The sequence below is a fragment of the Ceratotherium simum genome, chromosome 9 (assembly GCF_057802395.1).
Source record: "Ceratotherium simum simum isolate JZ-2026a chromosome 9, ASM5780239v1, whole genome shotgun sequence".
NCBI lineage: Eukaryota > Metazoa > Chordata > Mammalia > Perissodactyla > Rhinocerotidae > Ceratotherium > Ceratotherium simum.
Window position 1 is genome coordinate 64,374,924 of NC_141908.1, and position 16,545 is coordinate 64,391,468.

Sequence of the window (16,545 nt, forward strand, 5' to 3'; positions counted from 1 at the left end):
GAGGGCCGTTTTCATCCAGAACTCTCCTACTGTGCTCTTTTTTCTCTGTCTTTGCTGAAGGCCGAGTCCACTAATAACTTTCCAGTCCTCTCTGTCTTACAGTGCCAAGTAAAGAAAGTATCTGAAATCCAAAATAAAGAAATTATTTTAAGGATAATTTAGATAATTGGATGTTTAATAGAAGGGATTTCTGTGTTCTAGAGGGGTTGGGGACAGTGGAAATGGCTTATTTATACTAGATGGCTATTTTTTGGTGTGTGTGAGGAAGATTAGCCCTGAGCTAACATCTGTTGTCAATCCTCCTCTTTTTGCTGCCGAAGATTGGCCCTGGGCTAACATCTGTGCCCATCTTCCTCTACTTTATATGTGGGACACCTGCCACAGCATGGCTTGATTATCAAAGCGGTACGTAGGTCCACGTCGGGGATCTGAACCTGCGAACCCTGGGCTGCTGAAGCGGAGCACGTGGACTTAACCACTACGCCACCGGGCTGGCCTCACTATATGGCTATTTTAAGATTAAGATCTATTGCTATCTGGGCCAGCCCCGTGGCTTAGCAGTTGAGTGCGTGAGCTCTGCTACTGGCGGCCCGGGTTCAGATCCCAGGCGCGCACCGACGCACCGCTTCTCGAGCCATGCTGAGGCCGCGTCCCACATACAGCAACTAGAAGGATGTGCAACTATGACATACAACTATCTACTGGGGCTTTGGGGAGGGGAGGAGGAGGATTGGCAATAGATGTTAGCTCAGAGACCGTCTTCCTCAACAAAAAGAGAAGGATTAGCACGGATGTTAGCTCAGGGCTGATCTTCCTCACAAAAAAAAAAAAAAATGACCTATTGCTATCGAATTTACTTGCTACTCAGCTGTCAGTTTCCTTCCTTGAGCGCTTATTATGTGGCAGGTACAAAGATAAATTAGAGTCCCCTTTGTTCAAGGAGGCAATTTATTGTAAAGTGGGAAGAATAGCTTTGACAAAAAATTATAAAATTTTGTGTAATGTGCTATGTGATGACAGTCTAGAAATTAGTTTTGCTTATAGGTTTCTAGACAGATTCTGAGAACTGGCTCTCCTGTCCTGATGTCCTAGAACTTGGCCATTATCCACACCACTAAAATCGTAGGTATACCTGTGCTTGTGTTATGCTCATTAGGCCCATTGCAGGAATGGCCCTGTGCCTTTTCAGGTGTAGACCCTGAAAACTACACTTATCTGAAATATTCTTTTTCCCCATCATGTCCTCAAAAATAACTTAATTCAGATGAAGGGCGAAGTTGTTGTTTTTTATTTTTTTTTATTTTTTATTTTTTTGTGAGGAGGATCAGCCCTGAGCTAACATATGTGCTAATCCTCCTCTTTTTGCTGAGGAAGACCGGCTCTGAGCTAACATCTATTGCCAATCCTCCTCCTTTTTGCAAAGCCCCAGTAGATAGTTGTATGTCATAGTTGCACATCCTTCTAGTTGCTGTATGTGGGACGCGGCCTCAGCATGGCAGGAGAAGCGGTGCGTTGGTGCGCACCCGGGATCCGAACCCCGGGCCGCCAGTAGCGGAGCACGCACACTTAACCGCTAAGCCACGGGGCCGGCCCGAAGGGCGAAGTTTTGTGGTCAAATTTTTTACCTGTTGAAATGAAAAATTTCATATGTATGTATATATATAATTTAGCTGTTACCCAGCTCTCCTGTAGAAAAGGAGGGGTTGATGACGATGAGCTGCTCTCTTATCCGTAGCCTAACTTTTTTTCTTATAAAAACTTCTTGCTGAATGAAAACTAAGTTGATTTTTTACCCAGAGTCATTTGGCTGTGATGAGAGAGTTAGCGTTGGTGTTTTACTGATGCCAAATATGACTGCATAAAGCTTTATTACACAGGGTGTGGTTTGGTTGGGAGTTTTTTCTTTATTTTGAGTACGGAGTTTTCAGATAAGTGTCAGAGAGCAGGATTCCTGTAACCTGGCAATTCACGCAGCCAGCTCTTGACTAGTCTAAATGTAATTTGGCAGATACCACCCAGAAGGAATGAAATTGAAATTGACAAATAAAAGTAAAATGAATGTATTCCGTATTTAAGATGTAGGTTTGTTCATAATTGCACAAAAAAGTGAAATGCAGTTGTACATGTTTCCTCTATTAGAAGAATTTAAGTGACAGTGTGTAATGAGGAAATGAAATGGTAATGGCGATAGCATTTATCGAGGGCCTTTTGTGTCTAATGGCAGCCCACTTTCTTCTCCTATATTTCAGTCAGTTTCTTCTCAGTCTCTTTTACTTTATCCTCTTTCTCTACCTGACTCTTAAATGTTGTTGCCTCTCAGAGCTCACTCTCTGGTCCTCTTCTCTCTGAAGCTTCTCCCTGAGTGTTGACATTCTCAACACATTATCTTTATGGCAGAACTCTCCTCAGAGCTCTAGAAGGCCAATTAGGTGTCGCACAGATATTTCAGACTAATGTATTGAGAACTGAATTCTTGGTTTTCCTGTAAATACTTAATCTGCTTCCTGCTTCCCTTCTCTCTAGGTTTTTCTAGCAAAGTAAATGGTTCTCCCATCCATGCACTCCAGAACAAAACCTAGGTGACATTCTTTAATCTTCCCCAAATTTATCCTCTGCCATTCCCAGCTTGCCCTCCTGCGTCAGCCACACCTCTTTTCTTGTAAGTCTTGGGGACCAGGCTCTTTCCTGCCTAGGGTGTACCTCTGCTTGGGGTGCTCCCATCCACCTCTTCATCCCACCCCTTATCCCACCTTTCTCCCCTCTCACCACACCCCCAGCACACAAACACTCCTTGGCGACCTCCTTCTAATCCTGTACATCTCAATTTACTTACAGTCCCCTTGCTACTTTATCTAAAAGAGGTCTCTCCTCCCCATTCGTTAAAGATAACTTCCTTAGACTTCCCTTTATCTAAGGGAAGTCTCTCTCCTCCATTCCTTAGAGGTACCCTTTACCTAAAGGTCTCCCCTCCCTGTTCTCAAATACTCTCTTTCAGCCAATTGTTGAGTTCTTTCATAGCACTTGTAACAGTGAGTGATTTCTTTCTTGGCTAGTTTCTCGTCCTCTTCCTCAAGGGAATGTAAGCCCCCCTAAGAGCAGGAACCAAGCTTGTCTTATTCATCCTGGTATCTCTGGTGCCCAGCACTGTGCCTTATGTAGAGGAGATAATCCATATCTTTTTCTGAATGAGTAGTAAAGAACCAAAGAAAAGACCTCTTGTACTTAAAAATTTGACTCCCGACTATTTTATCTTCCCCTAATTTTACCCTGATAAGAAATTGAATAGTTATCCTATTCTTTGACCAGGGATTGACTAGATTAATTTTGTGAAGAGAAATTTGTTAGTCATTTATTTAAAAAAAAAAAAAAAAAAGTGAGGTACAGTAGTTCTAGAATAGGATAAGTTTTCCAAATGGAAAAATGGTAATATTTAGAACTAGCATACTTTATTTTTTTATTTTTTAAATTATTTTATTTTATTTTTTCCCCCAAAGCCCCAGTAGATAGTTGTATGTCATAGTTGCACAGCCTTCTAGTTGCTGTATGTGGGACGCAGCCTCAGCATGGCCGGAGAAGCGGTGCCTCGGTGCGCCCCCGGGATCCGAACCCGGGCCGCCAGCAGCGGAGCGCGCGCAATTAACCACTAACCCATGGGGCCGGCCCTAGAACTACCATACTTTAGAATAATTTTTTTTCATTCAGCATTCAGGATATAGAAAGTGTATAGCAAACTACAAAAAAAAAAAAAAAACACAACAAAAAACAAAAATCAAAAAACTTCTCTGACTCTATCCAGCATATATTTTTTAATACCTTTATTGAGGGCCGGCCCTGTGGCTTGGTGGTTAAGTGCGCGCGCTGCAATGCTGGTGGCCCGGGTTCGGATCCCGGGTGCGCATCGAGGCACCACTTCTCCGTCCATCCTGAGGCCGAGTCCCACATACAGCAACTAGAAGGATGTGCAGCTATGACATACAACTATCTACTGGGGCTTTGGGGGGAAAAAATAAAATCTTTAAAAAAAAAAAAAAATACCTTTATTGAGATATAATTGACAAATAATAAGCTGTCCATATTTAAATTTGACAAGCATAAGTTTTTAAATGACATATAACCCTGAGGTTGCCTTACAATATGCTGTTAGGAGGAATAAACCATGTTGGATAATGTATGCATGTAAGAGAGCACCAAATGAATAACGAAGATTATGCCCTCAGTGAATGGTTTTTAAAAAATATTTGTGGATAATATCCAGAGAATGCTCTTCCTAAATCATAAGATATTGTTTATAATTTGTGCCATTTAAAATCTTGTCTTTCCTTTTGTCTTTTAGCAGGATGTTTCTTCTGGTGGGAGCCCCCAAAGCAAACACTACCCAGCCTGGGATTGTGGAAGGAGGGCAAGTCCTAAAGTGTGACTGGTCTTCTCACCGGGGCTGTCAGCCAATTGAATTCGATGCCACAGGTAAACGTTGATGTGATGGCCCTTTGTCTTATTTTATGTCACTTGATTTTTTTTTTAGTATCATTTAATTTTGAAAGCACTTGCTTTGGCTTAAATGTAAAAATTTAATAAATAATGTACATAAGCACTTCAGATCCCCAGAGAAAGTTGTATGAAGACAAATGATTTACTATATGATTTTTTCCTACAATTTTGTGGCATATAAAAGCTTTAAAAATACATTGTGTTGGGGGCCGGCCCTGTGGTGTATCGGTTAAGTGCGCTCACTCCACTGCTGGCGGTGCGGGTTCGGATCCCAGGCGTGCACCGATGCACCACTTGTCAGGCCATGCTGTGGCGGCGTCCCATATACAGTGGAGGAAGATGCACATGGATGTTAGCCCAGGGCCAGTCTTCCTCAGCAAAAAGAGGAGGATTGGCATCAGATGTTAGCTCAGGGCTGGTCTTCCTCACACAAAAAAAGAAAAATACATTGGGTTTCCATTGCTTTGGACATCTTCAACTTTAAACTGATAGCGTCAGTCTGCAGAAATCTGGGGAAAATCTTTTAAGATGTTTTTGCACCTCTGCTGAGAAGAGGGAGCTCGTAGCAAGGCTTTTTGTCCTTTCTTTGTCAGCAAAATTAAAGCATGATTCACTGACAACTGTAGAAGATCAGCTTTCTGATCATGAATATATCTAAGCCTGGGGTTGTGCTAACAAAACCAGTTGAGGAATCTTTTGTATTCATGTAGATTTGGTTGACTTTTAAAAAATCATTATCCAAAATTTCTTGGGAAAATTATGTGTAATGGTTCTGAAAACATTAGAATTTTATCTAGAGTGACAAATTGCAGTGTCAGGATTGTGGTAGTAAGGAGAAAAATTGCATAAGGAAGATGGGAAATAAGATATAACGTAAGTTTTACATTTACATCAGTGAAATAAAATATACATTATCCTGTACACGTTTGTATTGGTATATTTATGTATATTTGTGAAAGCTTAGAGCATCCTCAAATAGTGTGACATTCTTCTGGTACAATAGGTACAAATTTTTTTAACGATTCTGATTTGCTGGCTTTGACGGAATATTTTAAGATCAGCCTGAAGAAAATTAATCCTTATTTCCATTTGTTATTTCCTGCTAGTTCTAAAATGTATTCATTCTGGGAATTATAATTTCATGAAACAGGAACTATGATGCGGACTGTTCCATTTGACATCGTGATCAGGGCCAGAATGAGTGTCAGTCATTAAGCCAACTCTTATAGGAATCAGATCACATGTTTGTTTTTTTCCATTTGAAACCATCTACCTTAAACCCTATTGTTTTTCCATATATGGCTGACATTTGGAAAACCCCGAGTATGGAAATAAGCTCAGTTTTACCACAAATGGAGAAATACAGTCATGCGTCGCATAATGACATTTTGGTCAATGACAGACTGCATGTATGACGGTGGTCCCATAAGATTAGTACCATATAGCCTAGATGTGTAGTAGGCTGTACCATCTAGGTTTGTGTAAGTACACTCTATGATGGTCACACAATGACGAAATCGCCTAACAATGCATTTCTCAACACGTATCCCTGTTGTTAAGCGACATCTGACTGTACGTGTGATTCAGAATATTATGGGTCAGGGCATTTGTATCTTCTAACAAAATATGAATACTCATAAAATGAAACTGTAGTTCAGTTTTCATAGGTTGAACTGTTCAGATATGTTTCTGTATTCAACACCATAGGTTTTTATGTAGTGCAAGATAATTTATTAGTGTTCTTTTTTTGAAATTTGGCTTTATATAATACTTTATTGAAAAAATAGTATATGCACCTGGTAGGAAAGATTTTGAACAGTCCAAAAGGGTATACAATGAAAAATAGGACTCCTTTACATCAGATTGCTCAGAGGCAATTATTCTAAACAATTTCTTTGCTCCTTCTAGAATTTTCTTATTCCTACACATGTATATATCCTTTAAAAAAAGGGCAGTTCACAAATAGGAATATACTAAGTATGCTGTCAGGCACCTGACTCCCCCCACAACCCCCCCATACCTAACAATGTAAATCTCTTATAGATCTTTCCATGTGACATACATGGATTTACCTCATTCTTTGCAAATCACTGATAGTATTCTATTGTATGTACAGCCCAATTTATTTCACTAATATTTTCTATTGATGGGCACTTAGCTTGTTTCCAGTCTGTTGTTATTATAAACACTGCTATAGTGAAAAGCTTATACACAGGTATTTGTGCAAATGTGTGAGTATGTCTATAGGATAAAGTCCCAGTGGGGGATTTTTAGATCAAAGTGTATGTATATTTAAAGTTTTGATAGACACTGCAAATTATTCTTCACAAAGGTTTACACCCCCCCAATTGTGTTTTCTGACACCCATGCCAATACCATTTATCACCATATTTTTAATTTTTGTCAATTTTATATTGTTATAGTGTTATTATATATTATGTATATATATAATATATATCTTATTTTCTTATAGTTTTATATTGTTAGATTAATTTGCATTCCTTCAGTTAACAGTAAGACTAAGTATCTTCTCATTTGTTTATAACCCCTAGTATTTCTTTCCTGTGAGCTACTTTTAATGTATTTGCACATATTTCCTATTGATTTGTGAACATAAAAAATGAATCTCATTTGATGGCACTCCATCCTTTCAGTTGCTTAGGCCAAAATCTGGAGTCATGCTTAACATCAAATCTGTCAGCAAGTCAGAATCTAACTGCTTCTCCTCATTCCACTGCTGACATCCAGGTCCAAGCCACCTGGACTGTCGCCCTAGATTCCTGAATTAGCAAGGGTGCTGCCGGGACACAGATGGCATGCTTAAATTGCGATAGTTTGCCTAGTTTTTAGTAAACAAACTATTTACAAAGGATTGTGGAGGGTCTCAGGGAATGGTAGTACCTGGGCACTAGTTAAAATTCGGCCTCCAGGCCTGAAGGGAGAAGGGGAAGGGAGCAGTTACCAGAATCCAGACAAGTGGAGAGCACCACGTGACAGGAGCTGTGGCTGTTGTCAGAGGGCAGTAGCCAGCCCAAAGTGACCGGAAGGGAGGAGCAAGGGAATAAACCCTGACCTCACTCTGCTGCCTCTCTTTGATCCTCTGTGCGTGCCTCTCACTGGCTGAATGCAGTTGGGAGCCAGCGGGCAGGGCAGTCCGTGAGTTCATACTGGTCAGCGTCCTGGGCAGAGAGCGGGGTGGAGAACGGTAGAGAGGAGCGTTGGAGGGGTAGTTGGAAGAGAGCCGGCACACCTCCTCACTGTTCTCCCCACTTCTGCCCTGGGTACCCTGATTGTTGATTCTCTACAGCAGCCAGAGTGATTCTTTTTTTTTTTCTTCTGGTGAGGAAGATTGGCCCTGAGCTAACACCTGTTGCTGATCTTCCTTTTTACTTGAGGAAGAGTGGCCCTGAGCTAACATCTGTGCCCGTCTTCCTCTGTTTTGTACGTGGGTTGCCGCCACAGCATGGCTTGATGAGTGGTGTTGGTTTGTCCCCAGATCCGAACCCACCAACCCGGACTGCCAAAGCAGAGTGTGCTGAACTTAACCACTACACCACCTGGCTGGCCCAGAGTGATTCTTTTAAAATATTCAGATCATAACACTCCAGCCTAAATTCCGCTAATATCTCCTCATATATGTCACAATAGCCGAGAGGACTCAGTATGCCAGCCCAGTGTTTTGTCTTTACCTTCATCTTCTAGTTTCCCCTGCTTCCCTCTCTTCCAGCCTCTCTGGGTCTTTTTGCAGCGGCTTGTAAACCGTAGGCACATTCCCACCTCACCTTTGCCTGGGCTGTTTCCTCTGCCTGGAACGTTGTTTCCCCAAATGTACCCTGGGTACCCCTCACCACCAGCTTCGAGAATTGCTCCAACATCATCCTCTCAGTGATGCCCTGACCATCTTATTTAAAACTGCAGTTCCCCTTTCCCCAAGTGCTTCCAAACTCTTCTCTGCTGTGTTTTTCCCTGCAGTACTCACATTGCTGTATAAGTGATTTATTTTTAGTTACTGTCTCTTTCTCTCAGTGAGGGTGTATGTTCCATTAGGATAGTTTTTATGTGTTTTGTTCACAGCTGAAACCCCAGGGCCTAGAACAATGCCTCGTGCCTGGCACAAGTTGGTGCCAATAAATTGAATAGGTGAATGAGTGAATGAGTCATCAGAGCTTTTTCTATAGTGAAGAAATGACTGAAGTCCTTTAGTTATGCATGTACAAATATGTTCTCTTTTGTCCTTGCTGACGTTTCTGTAATCATTTTGTATAACTTCTGAGACTTATGAAAAGAATATACAAATTAAGATTTCATTTTTTAAATTAGAAATTTTATTCAAATAGCTTGAATTTAAGAAAAGAGGACAATATAGATTTCAGTAGTTTAGTCCTGAAAATATATATCTGCAACAGCACCATTAGACTGTGTTTTGACTTTATGGAAGAAGTGCTTACAACCTCCAGCATCCTCCTGAGCTGTCCTCACACCTCTGTCCCGAGGAGCTCTCACCCCATCATAGCCCAAACACGGAAACATCTCTGCGCCACAGAGGTCTTTTATCTTTTCCATCGTCTCGAGGGAGATCGTGGCTTTTCTCTCTTTGCCTCATTGGGGCTTGTGTCAAGGGAGATGGCAGCTGAGCGGATAAATATGGTTTCTGGAGGCAGACTGCCTGGGGCTCAGACCCCGGCCCTGCCACTTACCAGCTGCTTGACTCGCACAGGTGGCTGTCAGGTTACCGCCACCATCTCCCAGGTGCAGTGTCCTCATCAAACCTGCTCCATAGGTATGTGTTCAACTGAGTAGGTTGACTTATATGCTGGTTAAGACATACAAGTGCTTAGTACAGGGACTGGTGCATTGCAACAGCTCAGTCAATTTAAGCCATTTTATATTGTTGTTATGTGCTCACTTCTCTGGGACCCTGCCTGTTCCTTCATTTATCTCTATGTCTCTGCTGTACATTTGCCCTTTTCCTTTTTTTTTTTTTTTTTATTTAGGCTTTTCAAACATGCTTAAATTTTTTCTGCCTGAAAAACTAATCAAAACAGCTTTCCCGTGAAGAGGTGTCTTCTCTTAGTCATTTTCCTTTCTCCTTTTCTTCACATCCAGGATATTGAATACTGTGCCTCTCATTACTTCCCGTATTCAACCACCTCAATCTGACAGCTACCAAACCCCAGCCCAGCGATGGCCCTAATCGTTAGTGGCAGGCACTTCAGTGGACACTTGTGCTCCCTCATTGAACTTCTCTTTTACGGTTCACCGCGTCGACCGTTGCTTCCTTGTTTCAAGTCTCTGCTCTTTGTCTGTCTGAAGTTATCATGTGCCCTTATTCCTCCTAACCTTCTTGATACTTTTGTGGAGTTTGCCCTTTGCCTCTTCTTTCTTCACTCACTCCGTATTTGCTGTGTATCACGGTGTCATGAAAAGGAAATAGGCCTTGAGTCAGACAGACTTGGGTTCAAATCCAGGCTTTGTCATTTTCCCAGTGTTACCGTGGGAAAATTACCTACCTTTCCACATGCTATAATACATTCCTGGGGTGATCATGAAGTTTAAATTAGTTAGTTTCTCTGCTTTATTTTATTGTGTGTCTGAGTCTAGAAGAGACTTTAATGCTTAAAAGGGCTCCATCCTCATGTTTTAATACTTGGGAAATAAAATTTATAAAATTATTTAATTTAAGTTAGCTCTGATTTATATGATGTGGTAGATATTACAACTGTTCATCAGTATCATGTTTCTAAAACTTTGGTGAAACCCTTGAATTTAGGTATGCCCATGTGAGTTTTTCTAGCCAATAAAACATGAGCAGAAGTGTGTCACTTGTGGGTAGAAGGGTTTAGGAGTTGGGGCATTGTTCTGCCTCTCCCCTTAGGAGATGCCATAGTGAGTAGTGATAGTTTGTAGAACCTCCATCAGCCTGGGTCCCTGAGTGAGGAAGACCTGAAGCATAGACTTGTACTGACCCACAATGTATGTGTACAAAATAATCCTCTGTTATTTTTGACTAATAGATTTTGTGGATGCTTGTTACTACAGCATAATGCAGCCTAACTGAATAATACATATAGGGACATTAAAATTGGATATTATCAGTAGTCAGCTGTTGGAAAATGGCTATTAAAACCCTTTTCTATTCTACATGCCAATTTGATCTTCTGTTAAGTTTCTTGTTCTATTGTACTGGGTCCTGAGTGGCTAAGTGACTACATATCATTGCTTATGCTAAAAATGGGCCCTGGTTGGTAAATTGCATTTAGACTGGGAGAAATATAAATAGGCTGTAAATACCTGATGGAGATGCCCCAGCTTTGGATTCCCTGAGTACAGTGACTCTAATAGCTGACATGTTCTTCACGGGAACTCTGAAAGAAATGGCTATGGAGTCACTACAAGAGATACCAGTCCTACGGGGTGTGAGGCTTTGAAGCCAGGGTAGCTCCTTTACCCACCAGATCTCATTTCTTCATACCTGAGTTGTCACCTGGTGAGGCGAAGAGAAGAGCTCTGGACAGCTGCGTGTCCTGCTGCACAGGGACTTTCGTGTTAGGACTCTCCTCAGGGAGGTGTGTCTGCTTCTGTCCCGTATCCTCTGAATAGACTGGTGCTACGTGTGGCCTTGGGTAGTTTTGTGAGTCTGCAAGTTTAGCTGAGCCTTGAGAAGCTCCCATGTTGGTTGTTGCATCAACATTTGAAGTTTGTAACTGTAGGAAGTACTTCAGGCTCATTTGTTTCTTGGGCTGATTCTCCCTACAAAAAACAGGATAGTGACTTTATCCCTTCCTGTAAAAAGAACACACCTCAGCTAGCTCCAGAATCACAATAAAAATTTTTATAGTCAGGTGCTTTTTGGAGATGCTATAAATGGTTGGTGTTAAATAGTGTATTGTGAATGGTCCTTTGCCATTTCCCTCCTCTTCCTTTTGGTCAGGTTCTGCTATACAGGCAGTCTTAGTGCACTGAGTACAGCTCTTTTTTTCATTAAGCTGAAATTTACGTTGATTTTCTTTTTTTTCTGGTTATCTTATGATATGTTTGTTTTCCTGACTAGACTGTAAGCTCTCCAAAGCAGGGAACAAATTTATTTCTGCTCACCATTGTGTGCTAGTATACGGAGAAGTCCCTGGCATGGGGGGTAGGTTGCATATGTGTGTATATTGCACATGGGTGTTGGGTTTTTCGTGAAAAGCAATAAAAACAGACTGTGGTTAAGTTTAGCTGAACTGGAATTTATTGAAAGTATATTGCTAAGTCATCAGTTTTCTGAAAAATGAGCAGGAACCAAGAGAAGCTAACAGAACTGTTAGTGCTGGGTTTTTCTGAACTGGAATTGCTGTTGCTGACTGTGGGACAACATCATGAGAATAATTCTTACCCATCCCTGCCTCTGCATCACTTGCTAGAGAGTCAAAGCTTTTGTGGGGGGCTGGCCCACTGGTGTAGTGGTTAAGTTTGTGTGCACTGCTTTGGCGGCAGGGGTTCACGGGTTCGGATTCTGGGTGTGGACCTATGCACCGCCTAACTAAGCCATGCTGGGTGTGGCAGGCGTCCCACATATAAAGTAGAGGAAGAGGGGCACAGATGTTAGCTCAGGGCTAATCTTCCTCACAAAAAAAATAAAAAAAAGAAGCTTTTGTGGTGGTATCTGATTGGCTGAGTCTAAGTCTTATGCCTGTGAAAGTCAGGGAAAGCCTGTCTTGTCTCACCCGATTAAGAAATGAGAGATTATGAGCTTGTATAGGGAACTAAAACTTAGGGTCCTTCAAAAGAGGATAAAGAATAGGAATCAGAGAAGTCTTTCTCTTTTTGGTTAGAAAACAAAGTAATAAAAAGAAAACATTCTTTACGAATACAAGGTGTATCTATTACTGGTCAATATAATTCATGGACTAATTTTACTTTCAGTGTTTACCAAAGATATGCCTAGATATTAGACAGTGTATAATTTATTAGAAGGCCATTTCGCTGCGGCTTGTCACCTGCATTAAGATGTATAGTGGTAGCTGAGGAAGACAGTCTGGATTTTGGTTTTAAGATAGCATAACACTTAGTTTCTAGCTTTTAAAGAAGAAAGATGATCTTTTGGCTTTCCTTCCTACCCCAGGGCATGATTTTGTGTACTGGGGGAAGAGGGCAGATTTTAAAAATATGTTTGGAAGACTAATCTAAATTTATTTCACTTTAATTCTGGTATAAATTCAAATAGATTTATACCAAAATAAAAGAGGCATAACTGGAAAGTATCTAACTCTGCCTTTGAGGAAGCCTTCCCAGATTGGTTGGTGACCTTTGAGCTAGCTAATGAAAAATGAGATGGAGTTGACCAAATGTGGAAGAGAGTTCTAGGGAGAGGAAACAGTATGTGCATAGATTAGTAAAAGATGCTTATGAATGAGAATCAAGTAATTCCTTGTCACGCTCATATATATATGTGTCTATATGTGAGTGTAAGGTTTGTATGTGTAGAGTGAGGGCAGTGAGGCGTTGAGGGCATGATGAGAAATGAAACTAAAGTAAGCTGAGGAAGGATCTAAATTAATTTTAGTAAGTTACTCTAAACTAGCAGTCTAACCAAATAAATTCACCACACAGCCTGACAGACACAGAGCATTGTATTAAAAATGAAAGGGTCTGGAGCTCAGCGGATGGATCTAGTGTCCTTGGTTCCGGGCCCTGCTGAGTAGATTTGACATGAATATTCCAGAGAAAATGACACTTTCAGTACACAATCTGTTAATTTTCCTAGTCGTTATTTTTGGTAGAATTATACAGGTTACACAATTCTCTTTTAAACAATTAAGGGCAAATATAGGGTTCTGTGATGAAAAGTTTAATATAGTAGAAAATTCAATCCAAGATGGCAAGCTTACTTGCTGCTTTGATCTTTTTGAATGATGTTTATGCATTAGTGAGCCTGCAGGAACAAAAAGAAACCTCGGTCTAAAATTTACTCTCTCTTGGATTTGTGAAATTTAGCTCCGAAACGTGCTAGCTGTTAATTTTCTTTCAAACTGTTGACTCTTGCTTGTTTTCTTTTTCCTGCTGGTTTTCTTGACATAATATGTAAACAAAGCCACAACTAGGAGGAAAAAGGAATGCCTACTGTCTAATTTTACATGTTTGTATAGTGATGGGAATATTACAATTTGCCATGAGATAGTAGTTTCCCTCTTGGATATTTAAACCCTTTCATCTAGTGACACCACACAATTTGTAGGTTTTAACCAAGGTCTGCATAATGGCTGAAAACTGATGTTTCCCTAAATTGACAGAATAATATTAACTTGGAAGCATTGTGGAATTAGTGAAAATGAAAAGGTCATTTTGGGATATGATTTGTTTGTTTTACACTAGGAGGATTGATATGTAGAAAAGACAATTTATCGAATGTGGATGTGGAAAAGTAGAATTTAAGCAAAGATTAACATATGATTTAGTTTTAGGATTAATGATCTGTGTATTTTAGGAAGTAAAAATATTCCCAAACTGTATTATATTGGGATGCAAAATAATATGGGGAATAAGCATGTAGCAGGCAAGGGGTAGTCTATTATCTCAACTTTGTCTTCATGCCTGAATCAGTTTCTTATTGCTGTTGTAACAAGTTCCTGTAAACTTGGTGGCTTAAAAACAACACAAATTTAATATCTTCAGTTCTGAAAGTCAGATGTCAAAATGGGTCTCACTGGGCTAAAGTCAAGGCATCTGCAGTGCTGCATAACTTCTGGAGGCACTACGAAAGAACCGTGTTCTTGCCTTTTCCAGCTTCTAGAGGCCACCCACATTCCTCAGCGTGTGGCCGCTTCCTCCATCTTAAAAGCCAGCAGTGGCTGGTCACTCTTTCTCAGGCTACGTCACTCTGACAGTAACTCTTCTGCCTCGCTGTTGTGATTACCTTGGGCCTCCTGAGATAATCTAGAGTAACCTTCCATTTCAAGGTCCTTAATTTAATCACATTTGCAAAGTCTCTTTAGCCATATAAGGTCACATATTCGCATGTAAGTTTTTGACGATTAGGACCTGGACATCTTTGGGTGGTGGTGGTGGGGAAGGGGCATTATTCTGTTTCTGCAGTGCCCTTTTATATATTTTGTTGTTTGCTATTGGTTATACTACAAGCTACTTTAGGGCAAGAACAATGCTTAGGTAAGTAGGCCTTGTTCCCTCTCGTTCCTTTTGTCTCGGCTCTGTGGTTATGAGGAATGCGAATCAGGCTTAGAAGATCCAGGCCCAAATTCAGGCTCTGCCACGCACTCCGTGTGACCTTGGGCCAGTGACTGAAGTTTACTAGCCTCAATTTTTCCCATTGTCAAATAAACATAATACCTACCCCTCAGGGTTGTCATGTGGGTCAAATGAGATAATGTCTATGAAGGTACTTTGTAAACAGTGAAGCAATATACAAGTGAAGAAAGGGTTGGTTGTATCATGCCCATATTGCAGCTGTGGGGAAGTGAGTAATTACGGAAAAGGAAAGAAATAAAGATAATTGTGGATATTCTTAACTAGATTATATCTTGGTTTGTATTTTAACCTGTTATGATGACAGTTGGGAAAATCCTCTCCTTGCAACATGCTTTCCTTTTCTAGGAAGCGGATGTTACTGACAGACTGACCATTGCCCAGTTTTCTCAATAGCAAGTCTTTTCCAAAAAGATAGACTGATGATGCTCCCCGAAGGAGGAGAACATGTAGCACCTCGCGCCATCAAAGTCTCTTGGTTTAGAAATACCAGCTTGGGCCGGCCCCGTGGCTTAGCGGTTAAGTGCGCGCGCTCCGCTGCTGGCGGCCCCGGGTTCGGATCCCGGGCGTGCACCGACACACCACTTCTCGGGCCATGCTGAGGCCACGTCCCACATACAGTAACTAGAAGGATGTGCAACTATGACGTACAACTATCTACTGGGGCTTTGGGGGAAAAAATAAATAAATAAAAACAAAAAACAAACCCAGAAATACCAGCTTGTCTGCATGATTGTTTAATACATCCCTGAAAAAAGGGAGAAGCTCCTCTCTTTATATTCCCAATTCAATGAATGGATGTCACTTCTCACCAACAATATCTGTCCTAGAAAAAGTCAGAAGTCCAATTACTCCCCTGCCCACCCAAAACAGCTTGCTGGAACACTCTCTGCTTATTCTCAGAAGGGCTTGGCTGTAGGCTGTGGGCAGACCCTGGCCATGCCAGGTCTCTCTGGTCAAGAAAAATGCTTAGGAGTATTTTCTGGATATATTCCTGCTCCTTGCATTTAATAGCAAATAGAAAACTTTAAGCCTCCCTGTGGCCTCTATGCCATACAGTTTTCAACTCCTTGCAATTAAAACAATCAGACAGACTCAGAAATGGCCTCTTTAGTTTGACTTTGTCCTCTTGGTGAATTTTCTGTCTTTCGGGGTTGTGTCTAGATATCCCTACAGTTGCGACAGTCCTGCAAATTAGAAATTAAAAACACAGAGAAAGGTAGTCTCCCTTTCCTTGTTAATACAAAACAAATTTGTTCTAAAGATTTGTGTGAGTTTTTTTAATGAAACTGTTTTTCTTGATATAATCTGTTATCCCTTGGTACAGAATTATACAAATGAAGAGCTGTTAGGCAACCTAGAAGTCAATTAATCTAATTCTTTATTACTAGTTGGCTAAGATTCATGCAGTTAGTCAGTATTTTAACACTTTAAATGTTTCACCCGAATTAAATTCATAGGATCCTTTAAAGCCCATCCCCTTCCCTTCCCACTTTGACCTGACTCATACCCTTTATTTTAAGACTTAACATTGACTTGGCTTTTTTTTTTTTTTAATCTCCAGTAAAGAGTTTTTGTTTTAAAATGTTAGATGCTTTCAGGATCATTTCCTTCTCATCACTAGGAGGAAACAAGCCAGCATTGATAAAGCAGTGGGTGTTTTCAAAGGGCCTGTATTCTTTGTGCTGGCTCCAGCCAAATCATCGGAATTGCTCATGGAAGGACAGGGAGATTTTGAGTCTCTGTTCCCTGTGGTAGTAATAACTCAATAAATAAATAAAAACCAATCCCAGCTTCATCCTGTTTTCTTTTGAC

General features: G+C 40.8%; 1 protein-coding gene across 2 annotated transcripts in view; it reads left to right on the top strand.

Moving 5' to 3' along the window:
• ITGAV (integrin subunit alpha V) overlaps positions 1–16,545 on the top strand; it is a 94,090-nt gene that overhangs the window by 7,057 nt on the left and 70,488 nt on the right. The window contains exon 2 of one of the 2 annotated variants that reach the window (XM_014784671.2): positions 4,337–4,464. In XM_014784671.2, coding sequence (XP_014640157.1) covers positions 4,337–4,464 — 128 coding nt within the window. Of the gene's footprint in view, positions 1–4,333; positions 4,465–16,545 lie in introns of both variants that reach the window. The other variant, XM_004426711.3, reaches the window with a different exon arrangement.